Source organism: Dromaius novaehollandiae, chromosome 18 (assembly GCF_036370855.1).
Source record: "Dromaius novaehollandiae isolate bDroNov1 chromosome 18, bDroNov1.hap1, whole genome shotgun sequence".
In the NCBI taxonomy this organism is placed as follows: Eukaryota; Metazoa; Chordata; class Aves; order Casuariiformes; family Dromaiidae; genus Dromaius; species Dromaius novaehollandiae.
The window spans coordinates 11,632,993-11,652,925 of NC_088115.1; the positions used below are offsets into that span (position 1 = coordinate 11,632,993).

Consider the following 19,933-nt stretch of genomic DNA (forward strand, 5'->3'; position numbering starts at 1 on the left):
CCTTTCTGATGAGGTTCACATATAGCACACAACACACACCCAGAGAAATCAGTTTGGTTCAAAGAAAAAATTACACTTATTTTCTGCTCATTTTAAACCTGATTATTGTTTTGCTTCTACGATGAATAAGTATAGTTTAACCTCCTCTTATTGCATGATATTTTTCATCTATTTCCCATCAGTAGTAGTCATAATAGTGCTCTAATCCCCAAGTATAGGATAAGGAGGAAAAATGGACACCGTGCTGAACATTACCTACTGAGCAGGACCACCGTGCAATGGAAAATCTGCATTTATACTTTATTTACAATTTTCTGAACAAACATCTATATCCCTTTTTGGAGAAAAATTGAGGCAGCTTCTGTAATCCAAGTTAAGCTAATTTATTTAAGAGACTGGAGCTATTTGTGTTTGAAGAGAGAGAAAGAGAGAAAAAAATCTGAGTCTTGTTTATGTGGCAGACAGAGCTGATCTACTTTCCATTCAAATGTCGCTGTGGACTCAGATGCTGTGTTATTTTCCAGATAGCAATGCTAAGTTGCCTAGGCCACTTTAGTCCTTGTTACCTTTTTTGCTTGTTCAGTATTGTAGCAGAATATTTTATGTTTGTCAGGATTGCCCAACTGCCTTCTAGGATTTCTGTTGGATGGAGAGAAGGTTTTTCATTTTGTATGTCAATGTAGCTCTTAAAAAAAAAAAAAAGTCAGCCAGCTTACCTTAGATCAGGAAAGAGAGTTAGGTGTTGCTCCATTTTTGACAGAAAAATCGCTTGCTGCCTCCCTTCCTCCTAGCCAATTTGTGGTTCTTTTCAAAATTTTTGCATTAGAATAATTTAAATTGTTTTTAAATCATTGATTCAGCCCTTGTCAGATGTGCAGTAGCCAAGATATGTTGCTATCTGATGGAAGGTTTGGTGGCCTGGATGGAACGTGTCAGTTATAAGCAAGTAGATTTGTCCAGGAGAGCTGGCGCAATTTGGTGTTATCACTGGAAGTCTCAGCCAAAGGAACGGACTAGGTTTGGTGTACTGAGCTGCCTTTTCATTAAAGCATCCAAGCTCACAGGATGACGAAGTTTGCCAAGGTGGGCCTATGTATTATATGTTCTGTAGCTCAAGAAAATCATTGTCTGAGATTATCAATTGACATCTCACTGTGTCAGTGGAAATCTTTCATTGAAAATTTCTGTGTGAAAAGCCTCAAGAATTTTATAAAAACTGTCTAGGAATTTTGTATGATTCTGCATATTTTACTCACATGAATAATCCTTCTGCAACCAAATAATCTCACAAATCTATATGGGCTTCTCATTATCCCTGTGTACACACACGCACGCACACAGACACACACTTCTTACAAGTTTTGTAATTGTGTATTTGATTTGTTTATCCGTAGCAGACTTGCCATGTTTGACTGAGTTTGGATTCTTCTGTAGCAGGCTTCCTGCAGTGATCCTTCCGGTATGGCATGGGCAGGACCAGCACTGTGTGGGTTTGGCTCCACACAGGTTTAGCTAGTCCGTCAGGTAGAGTTTACACAAAGGAAATACTTCTGCATATTTTTTTATTTATTTGTAAGCGTGTGTGTGTGTGTGTGTGTGCGCGCGTGCGCATATGTATATGTGTGTGTGTAAAATATGAGATACATCCACTCCATCTTTTTTTCTACTTTCTTGGTGACTGTTCACGTTGCAGTGTCACTCAGAGTAGAAAATAGCAAGCCTGAGCTTTGTTTGTTTTCTGGAAGAACCCTGGTTATGGAAGTGAATGCTTGTGGAAGTGAATGTTATGTATGAAACTGTGCTGCTTTAACATTAATATCTGTACATCCGTATAGAGTAGATGCTATGTCACAGCCTGATCCTGTTCCGGTTTGTAGTGGAATTAAGTAGCACTCTGCATTCAAATTGATCTTGAAACCTTTTTCACTTATTAGTCAAAGTTTCTATGTATATTTTGAAACTCATTCTTTCTTTCCCCAAATCAGTTCTTTACTCCATAAAAAGAAAAGAGAATACATTTCTTTGTAAGACATTTGAATTTATCCTGCTGAATAGGTGTGGTCTGATATTTTTTACAGTAGTTCATTTATGGCATTTTATTAGGTCTCCTGGGCACTTTATTTGCACATTACATTTTGGTAGCTAGCAGGACTGTGCAATTTGACTTCTATTTTTATGCATAGCAAGTACAGAAATGTTTAAATGTTAAAGCAAACCTTTCTATTTCTAACTCCTTTCAATGTCTGTAGTATGCATTGGAAGTTAAAAAATAGAAGTTCTTAAATTTTCTGTTAAGTCTGCTATGTATTTAAAGACACCTTTGAGCTTGGATTACATATTAAGTGAGGGTATAATTAAGTAATGTAGTTGATCAGACATACATTATTCAATCCAATCATTCTTTCCTCCTGCTTTGTGTTTTATAAGAATTTTGAACAGCAACTCAAGATGAATGGCTATGAGAAAACCCAGACGTCTAGGGTCTGGTTTTGTCTGTCTTTGGTGTATCTGAGAAAAAGGCTTATATCATGATGTGGCTTAATTTTAGACATTGCTTTACCTTTTACATTTGCTTTGACTTAACAGCATTAATAAGCATTTTTTAAAATGCTTTGCATGTGGCTAAGCATTAAAGCTTCCAGTTTATAGGCAGGGAAACTGGCATCGAAGAGGTGAATTTCTTATAGTCAGTGACAGGACTGGAACCCAAGACCTTCTGTTTCTGTCTCCAAAGAGAATCCTTCTTTAGCAGATCTTTTGATCCATGGGTTTGGGAATACTTCCCCACTGCAAACTTAACGTTAGCTACTAATAAGATTGTTAGCAGAATCTCTTCAGAGGGAATGGGGTAATGTTTCTCTGCTCACTGCCTTATTTCTGAAGTCTTTTCTGGTCCATCGTGGTCTTTCCTTGTCCACTTACATGTGCAGAGGCTCTAAAACATAGTCAGTTTACCTGTCCACCAAGAACCTGGTGTTCTTCTCTTGATTAGATCTGACGCACAGGACTGATAAATAAATACAAATTTGAAATCAGGTCCTTAGATCTGCTTCAAGATCTTCCCAGCTATATTGGGCATAAATTGCAGGGTTTATTGCATTCATGCATGGGTGCCCAGTTAGTTCATGCATGAGTACCCAACTAATTTATGCATGAGCACCCAATTAATTTACTCATGACTGCCCAACTGGTTCACACAGGAGTGCCCTATTAACTCGTGGGTGAGCACCCAATTGGTTCATGCATGAGCACCCCTTTAGCTCATGCCTGAGTGCTGTGTTGGGCACAGGTGGCAGATTTTGGCAGCCCAAGGCTGTACTGGTGCTTGTGTGGGAAGATGCCAGGGACTGACAGGTGCTGGTCACAGCCAGGCCCAGCCAGCTCTGAAACCAGTGAAAACACTGCATCACGCCCCGAAAAATCAGCAAATCAGAGGAGCCCACAGCATCCCGGTTCAGATTTAAGAGCAGGAGCCACTAGGGGAGGAGACAAGTGAGAAGACGCATAAGGATGCTTGAGAAGACATGGGGCTGGGAAGTGCTCTTGGAAGGAGGAGCTCCATGCCCAAGGGTGCACCTTTGAGAGACTGCAGCCCACAGGCAACCAATTCCAGAGCAGGGACAGTGAGGAGCAGAGGGAAGCCAGCAAGAAGCATGGAGGAGTGGCAGGTGACACCCCAACCTCCTGTGCTGCCTATTGCCTCCCCAAAGGAATTGGGAAGGACTGAGCATAACCTGTGGTGAAAACAGGGGAAGTAGAGACTGTGAAAGAGGGAGGATAGGTGTTTGGCTTAAGCTGAGCCTGGGAAGGGGAGAGGAAAGGTGTTTACTTAAGTGTTTGTTTAATTGTTTGTTTTCTTTCTTCTCAATACCTGATCAGTGATTAGAAGTTTGTGTTTACTGGCAGTAAATTAATTTAAGTAAAAATTCCCCAAATCAAGGCTGTTTTGCCCATGACAACTGGCTGCAGTGTTATGGAGAGGTGAAAGCACTTCAAATTACTGTAGGTATTAGTTTAGAAAGAAACAAATACCTTAAATGTAATCAATTAGCATCTATTCAGATAAGGCCCTCTTTAAAAAAAGATTACAAGAGAACCAAAGGAAAAGCACTGGAATCCCATTAAATAGGTTAATTGAATACAGATTTGTGTATTTTCTTTCTTTGTTGACACTGCTGTGCAGTGTTCCACTTCATGAATGTCTTGTACATTTTGATAAATGACTTTTTTTTGTTTGCGTTTTCCCAACTGCTCATTTTTAATCGGATTTTAATGTATTATGTTTTGGGAAGAAGCTGAGCCTAACCCATGCATGCTTCACACAAATGAGTAGTCCTTACTTTCATAAGCTTCCCCACTGGCTTTGGTTACACAGATTATATGAGTAAAAATTACCCACTGGGAGTGGAAATTTGCAAAGTTGTAGCCTGAGCCTGTTATACCTTTCTAGCCTTCTTGTGAGAGCTTCATTTATTCTGCAGTCCCCTTTCACAGTTCTAACATGTATTTTCTCCTGCTTTCCTTTTCACAAGACTGGGTTTATGGTATTATAATGTAGAGTTCCACATTAGCTTTTTAACCACTGGCCTACACTGGAAGGCAATATGCACCCCACAGCATGTTTTCTTAATTATTTATAAATGTTAGTAAAAAAATTTCATTCATACTAACAAAAAGCAAAATACTTCCTTCTTCCACTGCAGTAACTGACCTCACTACCAACAGATAAAGAATTGTTAGCACTTGGACAACGCTAATGAAATACTTCAGAGAAAACAGTCAATCCTTGTCCTATTTTTCTGTTGGTGAGAATTTTATTGCAAAGCAATAAGAAATGATATGTCATGTATATGATATGTATCTGCCATCAAATGAACTAGCGAAACCATGATCAAGCAAAGATGTTTGTTTGGTACCAAGCCTGCTGTTATAATGCCACCTATAATAATCTATTTTATGCCTTGATTTTTCTGGCTTCAGTCAAAGGAACATCCAGAAATGATATCACAGAAAAGGTGATTTAACTTCATCTGTTATTATTAGCAGGCATAAAAGGTAAAGGAGCGCCCACAACTGTTTGGGAAGAAGCTTTACTGCAAATAAATAAAATATTTGAATATTTAAAAATTCTCAAAAACTAGTAGTAACTTTATACCCATACCTCTGGACGTTTCAAATGAAGATATGCTCTCTAGGCATAGTGAGCCATACTGCTTTCATACTAAAACACAGTAACGCTTTATTTACTTCAGGTGGACACAGGGGTTCGCCCCTTTTCTTCATTTCTCTTCAGCCTTATTAATGTTTCTACTGTTCCAGTATGAAGAGCCTTGAATAAGTTTACAGAAACAACTGAAATAATAGATAAGATCCAAAATAAAGAAGGCTGGTATTTAAGACAGGTAGGAGCTCAGTTTTTAATTTGTGTAGTACCTAGAAGTCGTAGTACCAGGCCATGACTGCATTGTTTTAACTTCTGTGCTTGCACAGTGATATGCCTAAATCCCTTAGGCACTGTAGTAAATTCCAGTCTCCAAACAAACAAATGAAGAGTTCACCTGTCCCTTTGCTGAACGTTGTGGCTTGTATCATATTGTCCCTGTCTACACTCTCATCAAGCAAAATGCCTCTGACTCTGGACGTTCTGAGTTAGCCTGCATTTATGGATGGATCAAAAGCTTCATGTGAAAAATGGGAACACATACAGACTTCTCAGTGCCAAACCCTTTTTTTTTCCCCGTGGAGGCACCATGCTGGGGTCTCTACGAGTAGTCCGTGCAGCTGGTATGACTTGTCTTTCTGCTATCATTCTTTGGAGAATTTCCAAACATGAGAGATGTTAACAGAGCCAGAACCCAAATCTGCAAAAATTGAATGAATGAATGCAGAGCTTGTTTGCAGTATTCAGTCAGCTCTGTTCTCCATCTGAGATGATGATGCTGTGTGCACCAACAAACTGATTTCTCCTAGCTGCCTTTACCTGTCCCTTCTCAGCTGAATTAAGAAAGGACTTAGTAGTCTGAATTACAAAATGTTTCTTTCAGAGAAACAGTAATCCATAGACCAAGATTTGGCAACAGTGTCCTTAGGGAAACCTGTTCAGCTTTTGTTAATACAGTGTTCTAAAACGGGCTATGCAGTGATTTAGTATAGGTGATACTGGGATGAAAGAAAACCTCAATTTTCCTCTTACAGCTGACTGCTATTTGAGTGCTGCAGAATCAGCTATTGTTATCTTTGCCACCTGAGACACTGTGCCAATTCCTGTTTATCTTTCTTCTACACAGTCGTGCTGACCTCAGGAAATGGTGGATATTGTATAATTAGAAACCAGGACTGACTTGTCATCTAGGTCTTGAACCACTAGACAGCAGTGGATGGGAGTATGCCCATCCAGTCATGCAGTAATTGTTCTCTATATTCCTGAAAACTGTCAGAATGAAATAATAAAGGGAGTGGTATAGTAGTTTGATGAAATCAGGAATTTTCCAAGTTCCTTCTTGTTTGTAATTAATGATCGTAATTTGCACATTTGATTGTATGCATAAAGGCATCTGTCTGTGGTATGTGCTCATTCTTATCATGGCTTCAGGACATAAAGAAAAGCGAGAGGAAGAGCTGTTGTCTAACTTAGATATTACTACCCAGTAACTGGAGAAGATGGTATGAACCGGGACTACTGCATTCAACTCTGTTATGCAAAGGTAGCTCACTGAGAGCGCCATGGCAAGTCACTCAACTCCTTAGAGACCACAGTTGTAACAAACAGGATTATACTACCACACAGGGAGCATCTGAGGCTCAATTCATTTTGAAACCCTTGTCTGAAATGTATTGTGCCATTGCTGACACAGGGGGAACTACCCAAAAACCTCATACTGTCTGTCCTATGAGTTGAACTACTGGAAGAGAAGTTTGTTAGTTCAGTTTGTGATAATGAGAGAAAATTCTCCAATGTAAGCAAGGTCTGTAAGCCTGTTCTGTCTGGTACTGATTGCCCTGAAGTCTTGTCAAGTCTGAAGTTTAGCGGCTTCTACAATTATATTAATTGTTAATTAGTATCATATTATGCAGGTGGCCAGCTTTGTAGGACCTCTCTTCACTAGAGTTATACTTCTAAATCTGTATTTAGGAACCTTCATCTTACCTTTATTCACACAAATGACAGCGCTCAATGTCCTTGAATCAAGCTGCTAAGACACTGAGTGTAAATTATTGTAATTATTTTTTAAAGATCAGCAGACAGAAAAAGATGTTTTAAAGGGGTTTCTGGTTTTAGGGCTCTCACTCTCAGTTTTACATTTCAAAGGAAGCTGTCAAACACGTAATTATTATTTGTTTGAAGGTCCTTGGAAACACTAGTTAAGATCACAGTGGCCGTGAGCCTAGGCCCTGGACACAGGGAGGAAGGGAAAGAGAGAATCCTTGCTCCTGAAGAGTCTGGGTTAAAAGCTGTAGTGGCACAATGTTTTGCCCAAGGTCACACAGCAAGTCCATAGCAAATGCAAGAATCAAACCCAGAACCCCAGCTCAGTACACTGTTTAGTAGTCCCCATCAACTTGGCAACATAAGTCATGTACCTCGATCTAATTAATCTACACAGCAATTCAGGAAATAATTGAAGTGCAAGTAAAAACAAATGCCAAGAGAACTGACAAATTCTGCTGTGGCTTGGGCTATTTACTTAGGGGAAGATGCCCCTTTGCTGAATGGATCTACAATAAGGTCAGGAGATGTTTTGTACTTTCACTTTGTTTCTTGTCTGTCCATCTGTCTCTCTGATGAGATGTTGAAGGTGTGCTCAGTATACCAGAAAGATAGCGAGTGGAAAAGAAACAGGTGAAAAGAAGCTTGTCCCTTTATTTTTAAGTGCATGAATTGAGAATAAAAAAAAAAACTTGGCCAGAAGTTAGTTACATAACTGAAGCCAGTCTAAAATTATGTGCCAGCAATTTACATGAGTTTTATGTAACTGTTTATACTGCTGTTTATTTAAAAATTACTACTTATCTTGGCGACCGCAGCAACACATCGTGCATTTGCTAGGTCTGGAATACAGGGCACCTTCATTAAAACACATAGTCACCAATATATTAAACACAAAAAAAACCCTTGCTCTGACATAACGTGAAGTGTCAGATGGAAACCCGCAACAGCGAAGACATTCAGTGTTCAAGACAAAGCAGGCCTTTCGGGTGTTCAGAACAGGACTGGAACATGCTCCATCCTTAATTCACCCAACAGCTTTCAGGTCCTTTACAGCACAGTTGGTGCAGTCTACAAGACCAGCTCTTGTTCCTGGGCTCTTATAAAGGACCTTCTACATCTTCAAGTTTTTATACTTGAGCATTTTTATATTCAACTTCTAAAATGCTGAAGGTAGCCTGCCTTTTGTTCTTTCTTAAAGTGCCAAGAGCTTTAGAATTACACAGACAGTTGATATTTTTGTTTTACTACCAGAGCAGTCTCTCCCAGAGTTCACACTCTTGAAAAGTGAGCAAAGATTTATCAATGCTTTCATGCTGGGTTGCTCATGCACAAAGTGACATCATTTTTAGATCTAGGTTCATTGCAAGGATAAGACCATGGATATGTAGTTTTCTACAGGTACCAGAATGAGCTATGTACATCCTACATATCCAGAAATTGTTAGCAACACTGGCCTAATAAATAGGGATATAGCATAGGTCACAGGAGTTTGTCTCTTGTTCTTTTGGGGCCTGAAGGCAAGGAGAAACAGCCTGTTCAGGGGCTGTTTCTCCTTGCCTTCAGTTTCCCATCTGTAAAATAGGGACACTGGTATTCACATCTTTCTAAAAAGATTAAAATCTGATAAATGAGTATAGTAGAGTTTTATTTTTAGACAACCATTATGATAGAAAGCTAAAATCTGGCAGTGAATAACAGGTAATGTAAATTTAATAATTGGTAAATGACTTAAGTCAATTTGCACTTGTATGTTTTTTTTTAAGCGATACCATGTCATCCACTTCTCAGTGGAAGCAGTAAAATGATGGGAAAAAAGGTCAGTTAAAAACAAAAGTAAGCAAAAAAAATCTAATTTGTTATCAGTTTCTTTAGGAAAGATAGAAGTCAGAGAATGACATTCTGTCAAAAAATAGCAATGTTTCAGTGCATCCAAAAATTTGAAGAATTTCAGGCAAGTAGGTAAAATACTGTTGATATGTTTTCAGACGTATTTTGAAACAAGGGGGAAAGGCACCATTCTAACACAGCTGCTCAAAAATATTTATTTTCATTTATGGAAATTTTTATTAATACTGAGGGGCAGGGTTCCTTCCAAATGCGAAGTTTTAAAAAATACGTATTTAAAAATTGGATTTTTAGGAGCTTCGTATGCATCATCTTGTAAGGTACATATGCTTTAAAAGGGGGGCTCTTAGTCATAATGAGTATCATAACCAGGTCTACAAGCTAATACCATATTGCTTATATATTTTCAATTTCATGGGACTCAGCCACCACAAGGTAAGCTAACAAAAAAAAGGCAAAATCCTGGCATTACTTGGCTCTGTAAGGAGAAGTGCAACTGATTTTCTGTCTAACAACCAGTGAAGATCAGGCTGGTTTTGGCAATCAGAGGGTTACACATCTGTCCTCAGCACCCTTGTGAAAGGACTGGCAGACCTGGTCACTCTCCTGAGCGAGCAGTCATCCCTCTGGGGCCTGGGAGGTTATAGTGTCACCCAGAAAGTGGACGAGGGCATTTGCCCTGAACCTGGGGTCTTACTAACAACATGAGTCAGGGCAATAGTTTTTTCCTAGGACAGGACAGCAGAGTAAATCTGTGATTTATTATTTCAAACCCCACCTCCTTAGGTGGTATTACTGTGACGGCTTTATAGGCAGTGACAGCCTTTTCTTGCCATTATGTATCACTTAGCATGATCTCCTATTGGTAACTCAGCTTCTTTCTTTGAACTCAGTGGTCTCTGAATATTTCTGAGAACAACAATTATGTTGTGGCTAGTCATAATAATAGTATTGTGTTGTTCCTGCTGTAAACACATATGCAAAGATACAGTATTAAAATCCCATGTACATTAGGGTATTTGATTTCTCTTCTGGCAGTGTACTAGGGTCTCTAAATATTTGGAGCACTTTTCTAAGTGCTGGTGTAAAAGTGGAAAGATTAAGAAGGAGAGATGTGTCAAGCACAGGGCTGCAGGGTTAGGTGCTTAAAGTATAGGATTATTTGTGTAAACTACTATAACTTAAATATGCCTCTATGTCTGGGTACTCTCCAGTCCATAGAACAGCTGAAAATTAGAGAAGCTCAAAGGTAGCTTAAAGCTGCCCCTTTCTTTCTCCCTTGGCTCTTGTTCTGTGCTGCCTGGAGCACAAGCCTACTGCTGCCTCTCACGCTGAGCAGCGCACTGTCAGTCGTGCCTGAGGATGTCGTTGAAGAGACTGGATTTGCTGGCAGAATCTGTTTTGAGTGATACTATCTTGCTTTACGAGAATCTTTGAAAAGACAAATGACATCTGAAGTGACTGCAGGTCTGTTAGTAACGTATTCAGCAATTTGAGAAAGGCTTTTCTAATTTATCCTTTTGGAAAATGGGGAACATGTCTAAGTTAGCAGCATGTATAGAATGTCCTCAATGATTTAATACACTGGAGTTATAAAACCCTGAAAATCATGGTTTACAATGGAAACTCTGACAGACCGTCAAGTTTAATAGTACTTTTAGGCACTGTTATAATTAAGTCGTCAACAACAACTCTACAATATGGTGCAGTAGCAGTTTCTACATATTCATATTAGTGTATAGAGATAGCTTCCATTAAAGGTGGCAGTAGTCAGGTATTTAAAAACCTATGGAAAACTACAAAAATATACACTGAAAAAGTTCAAAGACAATAGACAAAACCAGTATCATTTTTCTTTGCAGAAAATATTAAAATGTTGCAGAACATACTGTGCATTCACAAAGTGAAATCATAGAAAGGGAGTGATAGAGAAAGGAAAAGTGAGTTGTGCTGTTGATACTTCAGCAGTTTTATATAAATGCTGTCTATGCTGAGAAAAAAATTCTGTGAGGCCTTTTAATATGAAAGTAGTAGTAAGAGACAATGAACTTTTAGAGTGAGAAGATGAAGCTTTCACATGCTGGAATTAAAATACCTTTTGATGTAGTCTAAAATATTGCCTCCAATGCCAATACATACATAAATAGAGCATCTATAAGCTATTCTATGTATCTTAAAGGAAAAGCTTTGTGTTGAATTCTTCGCCAGTTATTTTGGTGTAAACCCAGAAAATTGACAGTATTTCCCCATGTCTATAGTAGAATAATTTAGAAATGAATTTCACTACATTTTTGATAGGTTTGTCTGAAAGTTTGAGTCTGAAGATTTTTTAAATGAATAAGTTATTAAATCCCAGAGGTATGACTGTGGGATTAACCTTAAATCTAATCATGGTACCTGTCATTGCTAAAATATAATTTAAGAAAAAGAGGCCATTTTCCTATCTGCAGTCATCAGTTCCCTGCTTGCATGTATTCTTTTTTTTAAATGATCCTGTAGTTTGTCGTGGCCTGTTTGATACTATTTTACATTCACATTGATTTTTTAAAGTAATGAGGAGGCATACTTACAGCAGGGTGCTACTTTCATAACCTCTTAAGCAGGAACATGAGCAGGCTCTACAAGTTGATGGGAGCACTTTGGAAAAGGTTCCCTTTGTATTTCAGGCTGCAGGACTGGCCTCAGGGCTGGTTGGGAGGGATGTGTCAGCCCAGTGCCTGTTAATTTAGTTTGAAAGTGGATAAACTTAATAGGTCCTTGTGGAGCTCTGTAATTTCAGTGACCACAGCAGAACCGGACATGGACTACAGAGCCAGAGCCCAGTGAAACCAACGAAGAGACTTTAGTGAGTGCCCGATCTGGACCAAAGCGGATATATCTGTGTGGAACAGCCAAGGCTATGTCATGAGAGTTTTGCAATGCAGGGGAACCCAAAGGGCTCTCTGCAAGTGCCCAAGCCTTCCTATGCAGATCCAATTGCAGAACAGCACTCTTTGTTGGTTTGGATGTATAAGCTGCCTAATTGCATTAGCAGGTCCAAATCCTTTATTTTCTGCCACTTTACTTTCTTCAAAAGGAAGTTGCTTAAATGAGGGCAAATGTTAACTGAATGTAATTTGTATGCTAGTGCATTTTTAAGCATTCTTTTGTTAAAAGCTTTTGAGCGATATTTCACTTTTCTCTCTCTCACACACACACAATCATAACTTAATTACTGTGCAAAGTTTTGCTAAACATTATTTTGAATGTAAACATTTTCGCATGGAATGGGAAAATCTGTAAAGTGATTAAAGTACTTTGATGTTTTTGCTTGGACAGATACCTGATTTAATTTTCTCTTTTTATTTGTTTCCTAGTGGAATGGAGCTGTTCAGAAGACTTTTGTCCTTTGGTTGGCAAAATAATTATTGATAATCTTCAGTCTTTGAGGTGTACCATCACAGGTCTCAGAACAGTAAGTGTCAAATGTTTCATTTAGATCTTCTTTCCCCCCACCAGTGATACAAAGACGGATACTTGCATCCATGCCTGTTGGTAATAACTGCAGAGTGCCATTCCTCTAACAACAAGTTCCAGTCATTAAGCATAATAGGTCTGGTATCCATAATCTGAAAGTCGCAAAGGAATAGACAGACAGCATGAACCATTTTGTAAGTTGTCATGTCATGAGGAGATCAGAAAAGACTGTAATGAAAGGTGCTGTATTCTGGATCATAGGATAATCCTAGTGCAGATCAAAGGCTCTTGAAAGATCTAGTCCTGACTCTGATGACCAACAGCTAAGATAATAATTCTTTCTCTTCTGCTTCTTCCAAGAACAAGATACATTAATGGAAGTCATTTTTATTTTTGTTCTTTATTTTTGTATAAATGTTTTATACTGATAAGAACTGGGTAAGCAATGGAGAAATCTGATGATGATTCTTAAGCAGAATAGTTTTGACTGTGTGTCTGAAAACCTTTTTTCTACTGGTTGTTTATGACCATTTCTGCAAGCAAATTTTGGTTCACAGAATACTTGATGAAAATGAATCTTGCTCAAAATATACACAGCTGTTTCCACAGGAAATATTAACAGGGTCCAATCCACCATCCACTGAACTGGAGTCTTTCACACAGAATCACAGAATGGTTGAGGTTGGAAGGGACCTCTGGAGATCGTCTAGTCCAACTCTCCTGCTCAAGCAGGGTCACCTAGAGTATGTTGCACAGGATCGCATCCAGGCAGGTTTTGAATATCTCAGGAGAAGGAGACTCCACAGCCTCTCTGGGCAACCTCTTCCAGTGCTCAGTCACCCTCATAGTAAAGAGGTTTTTCCTCATATTCAGATGGAACTTCCTGTGTTTCAGTTTGTGCCCGTTGCTTCTTGTCCTGTCACTGGGCACCATTGAAAAGAATCTGGCCCCATCCTCTTGACACCCTCCCTTAAGATACCTGTATACATTCATAAGATCCCCTCTCAGTCTTCTCTTCTCCAAGCTAAACAGTCCCAGCTCTCTCAGCCTTTCCTCACAGGGGAGATGCTCCAGTTCCCTAATGATCTTCATAGCCCTACACTGGACTCTCTCCAGTAGTTCCATGTCTCTCCTGTATTCAGGAGCCCAGAATTGGACACAGTACTGCAGATGCGGCCTCACCAGGGCTGAGTAGAGTGGGAGGATCACCTCCCTTGACCTGCTGGCAACACTCTTCCTAATGCTCCCCAGGATACCATTGGCCTACTTGGCCACAAGGGCACACTGCTGGCTCATGGTTAACTTGTCCACTAGGACTGCCAGGTCCTTCTCCTCAGAGCTGCTTTCCAGCAGGTGAACCCCCAGCCTGTACTGGTGTGTGGGATTATTCCTCCCTAGGTGCAGGACCCTGCACTTGCCTTTGTTGAACTTCAGGAGGTTCCTCTCCACCCAGCTCTCCAGCCTGTCCAGGTCTCTCTGAATGGCAGCACAGCCCTCTGGTGTATCAGCCACTCCTCCCAGTTTTGTATCATCAGCAAACTTGCTGAGGGTGCACTCTGTCCCTTCATCCAGGTCATTGATGAACAAGTTGAACAAGACTGGACCCAGTATTGACCTCTGGGGGACACCGCTAGCTACAGGCCTCCAAATAGACTGCACCACTGATCATAACCCTCTGAGTTCTGCCATTCAGCCAGTTCTCAATCCACCTCACTGTCCACTCATCTAACCCACACTTCCTGAGCTTACCTGTGAGGATGTTATGGGAGACAGTGTTGAAAGCCTTGCTGGAGTCAAGGTAGACAACATCCAGTGCTCTCCTCTCATCTACCCCGGCAGTCATTCCATCATAGAAGGCTATCAGATTGGTTAAGCATGATTTCCCCTTGGTGAATCCATGCTAACTACTCCTGATCACCTTCTTTTCCTCCACATGCTTAGAGATGACATCCAGGATGAGCTGGTCCATCACCTTTCCAGAGATGGAGGTGAGGCTGACTGGCCTATAGTTCCCTGGGTCCTCTGTCTTGCCTTTTTTGAAGACTGGAGTGACACTGGCTTTCTTCCAGTCCTCAGTCACCTGTCCTGTTGTCCCTGACCTTTCAAAGATGATGGAGAGTGGCCTAGCAATAACATCCACCAGCTCCCTCAGCACTCGTGGGTGCATCCCGTAGGGACCTATGGATCCGTGGGTGTCAAGTTTGCCTAAATGGTCTCTAACCCAGTCCTCCTTGACCAAGGGAAAGTCTTCCTTTTTCCAGACTTTCTTTCTTGTATCCAGGGTCTGGGATTCCTGAGGGCTGGTCTTAGCAGTAAAGCCTGAAGCAAAGAAGGCATTCAGTAACTCCGTCTTCTCTGTATCCTTCATCACCAGGGCACCCACCCCATTCAGCAGCAGGCCCACATTTTGCCTAATCTTCCTTTTGCTAGTGATGTATTTGAAGAAGCCCTTCTTGTTGCCCTTGACCTCTCTTGCCAGATTTAATTCCAAATGACCCTTGGCCTTCCTTGTCTCATCCCTGCATACTCTGACAGTGTTCCTATATTCCTCCCAAGTGGCCTGTCCCTTTTTCCACTTTCTGTATACTTCCTTCTTCTGTTTGAGTTTTGCCAAGAGCTCCTTGCTTATCCATGCAGGTCTCCTGCCCCCTTTGCTTGACTTCTTACTCATAGGTTTGCACCAATCTTGAGCTTGGAGGAAGTGATGCTTGAATATTAACCAGCCCTCTTGGACCCTCCTTCCTTCTAGGGCCGTAACCCATGGGATTCCTCCAAGTAAGTCCCTGAAGAGGCCAAAGTTTGCTCTCCTGAAGTCCAGGGTTGCGACCCTACTTATTGCCCTGCTTCCTCCTCACAGGATCCTGAACTCCACCATCTCATGGTCACTGCAGCCAAGGCTGCCCCCAGCCTTCACATCTCCAACTTGCCCTTCTTCGTTGCTAATACAAAGTCCAGCAGCATACCTCTCCTCATTGCTTCTTCCACTACCTGTGTCAAAGAGTTATCATCAGTGCTCTTCAGGAACCTCCTGGACTGTTTCTGCCTAGCTGTGTTGTCTTTCCAGCAGATATCAGGGTGGCTGAAATCTCCCAGGAGAACCAGGGCCTGTAATCGTGAGGCTGCTTCTAGCTGTCTGTAGAAGGCCACATTGACCTCTTCCAGGCCTCTTCCTGATCAGGTGGCCTGTAGGAAACACCCAAAACAGTGTCACCCATGTTAGCCTGCCCTTTAATCCTTACCCATAAGCTCTCGACTCACTCTTCATCCACCCCTAGGCAGAGCTTGATTCGTTCCAGTTGCCCTCTCACATAAAGAGCAACTCCACCACTTCACCTTCCTGGCCTGTCTTTCCTAAAAAGCACGTAGCCACCCATGACAGCATTCCAGTCATGCGAGTTATCTCACCATGTTTCTATAATTGCAGTGGGATCACGGCCCTGTGACTGCACACAGATCTCTAATTCTTCCTGTTTATTCCCCATGCTGCATGCATTGGTGTACAGGCATTTCAGAGAGGTAATCGAGCGTGCAGGTTTCCCAGGAGGGGTGCAAGAGGATCCTCCATAGTCATGTCCCATGAGCACTTCCCCAGCTGCATGCACCCGCTGGAGACATCCCAACTTGAGCCACCGCGTTTTGCTGACTACCCTGTCTCTGTAACTCCCCCCTTCCCTCATCTTTCCTAGTTTAAAGTCCTCCTTACCAGGCTGGCCAACTTGTTGGCAAAGACACGCATGCCCCACTTAGTGAAGTGAATCCCATCTCTCCCCATCAGTTGTCAATCTTCAAACAGGGTCCCACGGTCTAGAAATCAAAACCCTGTTGCCAACACCAGTGGCACAGCCAGTTGTTAACTTGGAAAATCCGTCTCCTCCTCCTCCCATCCCTCCGCCTCACTGGCAGGATTGAGGAGAAAATGACCTGGGTGCCCAGACTCTTGACCACCATGTCCAGAGCTCTGAAATCCTGCTTGATGCTTTCCTTTGAATTCACTTCACCCTGATTCAGGCCTAGAAAGCTATAGTATGGGGAGGCATGTGTGTTCAAAAAGCCCTTGGCCAGTGCCCCAAAACATGGGGTTTTGCGTGGTTGACACTGCTCTTGAGTTGAAATTCTTAAAATGAGAAGAAGCTAAGTGACGGCCAGAATATAAAAAGCTCCTATATAGAATAAAAAATATTTTTTTCTCCAGTCTTTTATCTGGAGAAGTCTTTCATTTGAAGCACATTGTTTTTTCAGGGAGCTGAGCCACAGTATGCATTTTGTCTGATTTTCTTTTTCTAACAACACAGAATAACTTTTCTTAAATTAAAAGCTAGCAAACTGCACAGTCACTTTCACAGGCACATATCAAGAACAGTGCAGTGGAGGGTGTTTGTCCACACTCTCCAAATTATGTAACATTTTTAAATGAAGACCTAGATTTTTTGCAAGCACTCTACTGGCCTAGATTTACACATCAAAATCGGTGATAAAGGTCTGACCAACTTCAGTGGCAGCCAAATGAAGCTTCTTCAGTCTCTGTGCTGGCGGACAGACTCTGTCGAATATTACAGGGAAGAGAGGACTTCTTTATTCTTTAACTCTGATTGCAAGAGTTCCCAGTGGTCTGCTTTGGTAGAAGAGATTGCAGTTCCTCAATTGGAATTGGCATACTCCGTTAAATCTCAGCAAATCACCTGTTCTGAGATCTTTGAACTATGTTTCAATCTATCCTGATGCATCTGTTGACACACCTGAAAGCTACTTAAGAGTTTTTGAAAGAAAACAACTTTGGGAAGGACAGCTATCTAGTTTTTATAGCTAAGATTCCAAGTCAAGCGCCGGTTTTGATTTCAGTTGTTTCCATTTGCAGGGCCAGAGGTATTATGTCCATGTTTCAGCATACAACATGAGAGGATGGGGACCTCCACACAAATCTACTCCTGCATATGCTTCTCCTTCAAGTAGGTTGAGTTTGTCTACCCTCCTAGTTTGATTAGTTATTTTGCTTTTCTTCACAGAGAAGAAAAAGCCAAGTATTCTGGAGTCTCATAAATTTAATTGGCATGTCATTTAGGATGAATGAAATAAATAAAATTCAGCCCCACCCAAATAAGCAAAATAATTATATATGCATATTTATTTGCCTTATCTTTTATTCTCCTTCAGTCCTCTGATGGAACAATGTCTATTTAGTCTCTAACCTCACAAACACTTAAGAAAAATTAGAAAGATTTTGACCTTAATTTCTCTTAATAGAGTTCTGCTATTTGGAACTTCATTTGTGGCATTATAGATACCATTCACTAGCCAATTCTGGCAGATGTCAGTTCCTGCTGAAGTTGGGGGATGCATCCAATGTGTAAAGTACTCTAATGCAGTCTTGCATGTTGGTAGGATCTAGCCCTTAAGCAATAAAATGTTCAAGAGACGTCCAGAAGCCTTCCTTCTTTTACAAACCTATGATAAGTTTTCTCAGACTCTATTAGGGCTATGATTTTTCCTTTGAAGTTTCTAATCTATGAAATCACATTGTATTGTTAGTCACTATTCTAGGCTTAGTGTTGACTGCTGAACTGGCTAGGCATGTTACAGCTTCTCTTGTATTGATTAGTGCAGTAAAGTGAGTGTTTTTTTCTTTTTATTTTATTGCATTAGCACTTGTTTTTATTAGGCTAATGTAACAATTTAATAACCTTCATTGCTAATGTGAGAAAATAAAGAAAGCTGTACTGACTCTCAGTAGTGGTAACAGAGAGGGTTGGATAAATGAGGCTGTTGCAGTACTATTGTCCAGTTTTGCTTCAAATTTTGCTCTCATATACCCCAGAATAAAGCCAGAACTATACTAAAGAAATCTTCTGTTCGAGAACAAAAATATGCTGCAGTCCTGGGACAAAATTCTACTCTTGGTTATGTGGATGACTCACTACCGTGAAGTTGTTTTGAATAGCTCAGTGACATGCAATTACCTTGACTTTATGCAAGTGTAAGTGCACAGGATTTGGCCCCACAAACCAAAAATTTCCATCAGCTGAGAAACAAGACTGTTTTACAGTAGTTGCCTGTTAGTCAGCTAAATATACCAAGCAGCACAGGGCACTCCTGGCAAGACATAGGGCATTTAAGACTATAGCTTTGTATGATAAGAAATTTTGCTTTGAACATGTTGCATTGTCTTCCCTGCCTATTTCTTGTCCACTGCTTTTAATCTTTTGAAGTCTGACAATATGGGCCAGTTCCAAAGCTTTGGGAAGTAGGGGAAGTTTTCCTGCAGATTTCAGTGGATCAACAGAACTATCTAGAGAATGAAGTTCATTTTCCCGTGTTTAGTGTCTCAGGGATTCTGGGCTCTGGAGTAGCAAAAAGTCCTCGACTTGTCAGAATTAGGGCCACATTGTCACGTGCAGCTGCTCAGAACTCAGGAAGTCCCTGCCTCTGGGGCTTGTAGCATCCATTAGAGTACTACTGAAGTGCCTTGGACCATGAGTGTGGTGGTGTTTTCTGAAAGGTAAGCAAGGCAATAAAAGGAGTCTTTTGGATTTCCCTGTGGGAGAACAGGAGCATCTGTTCATATGCATGGGAACTTTTGAGAGTTTGTGGCAAAGAGCAGTGTTTCTTCATGGCTGTATGTGTATGTGTTCTTTGTTGGTGAACACTGAAGCATTAGGCAGGCTCAGCTCTCACTGCATATAGCTGGCAAGACTGTGGTGTTTTCATTAAGTATCCTTAGTGACACATGCTTACGCTTAACAGCAAGTGAGACCCTCAGAGCCTAGATATAAATTATTTTTATTAAGTAATACTAATATCACAATTTTAGCTTCAGAGACAAGATGCTATTTACTGATGCAGTTACTGGGGGCAGAGTTTATCCGCATGGCTGCCTTCACCATTGGTTTTGAAAACTAACAAACAGACTGTGCTTGGCAAGAAGAAAGCAACCTGAAATTACACTGGTGTTGCATAACAGAATATGGCCCTAAGCTAAAAATTAAATGTAGATATATTAACACTCTACAAAAGTGTTTGTCATGGCAGCCAGAAGAATATACAAGGGAAATGAAAGCTTCAGGGCTTAAACCTGATCTATTCCAATCCCAGAGCATCAGAGCTCGGTGACATCCTTGGAGATGCATCCTTGTAGCATGACAGTGAGCACTTGCCACTGCCTGCCCATTTCCCACACATGGACTCTAGCAGCCTGAAAAGCTGTGGCCAGTGTTGTGTAGCTGGTCCAGGAAACCATAGTAGACAGTAAAATTTGTAGACTTATTGATTAGCATGTGAGCGATGGATGATAAGGGGGCTGGTCTGATTTCCATGTCATTTGGAAGGTAGTCAGCAATCTAGAGGTTCAAAAAGTTTGGGAACCATGGGGTTAGAGAAACTGTGAGGTTGTTCTAAACTCTACTGCTCCCTTTCCCCAGACTGCTTTGG

General features: G+C 40.9%; 1 protein-coding gene across 1 annotated transcript in view; it reads left to right on the forward strand.

Annotated features, from left to right (window-relative positions):
- The window catches only part of ANKFN1 (ankyrin repeat and fibronectin type III domain containing 1), a 67,981-nt gene that overhangs the window by 16,980 nt on the left and 31,068 nt on the right, over positions 1-19,933 (forward strand). Inside the window, exons 5-6 of the mRNA XM_026099072.2 lie at positions 12,412-12,509; positions 17,367-17,457. Coding sequence (XP_025954857.1) covers positions 12,412-12,509; positions 17,367-17,457 — 189 coding nt within the window. The remainder of the gene's footprint in view (positions 1-12,411; positions 12,510-17,366; positions 17,458-19,933) is intronic.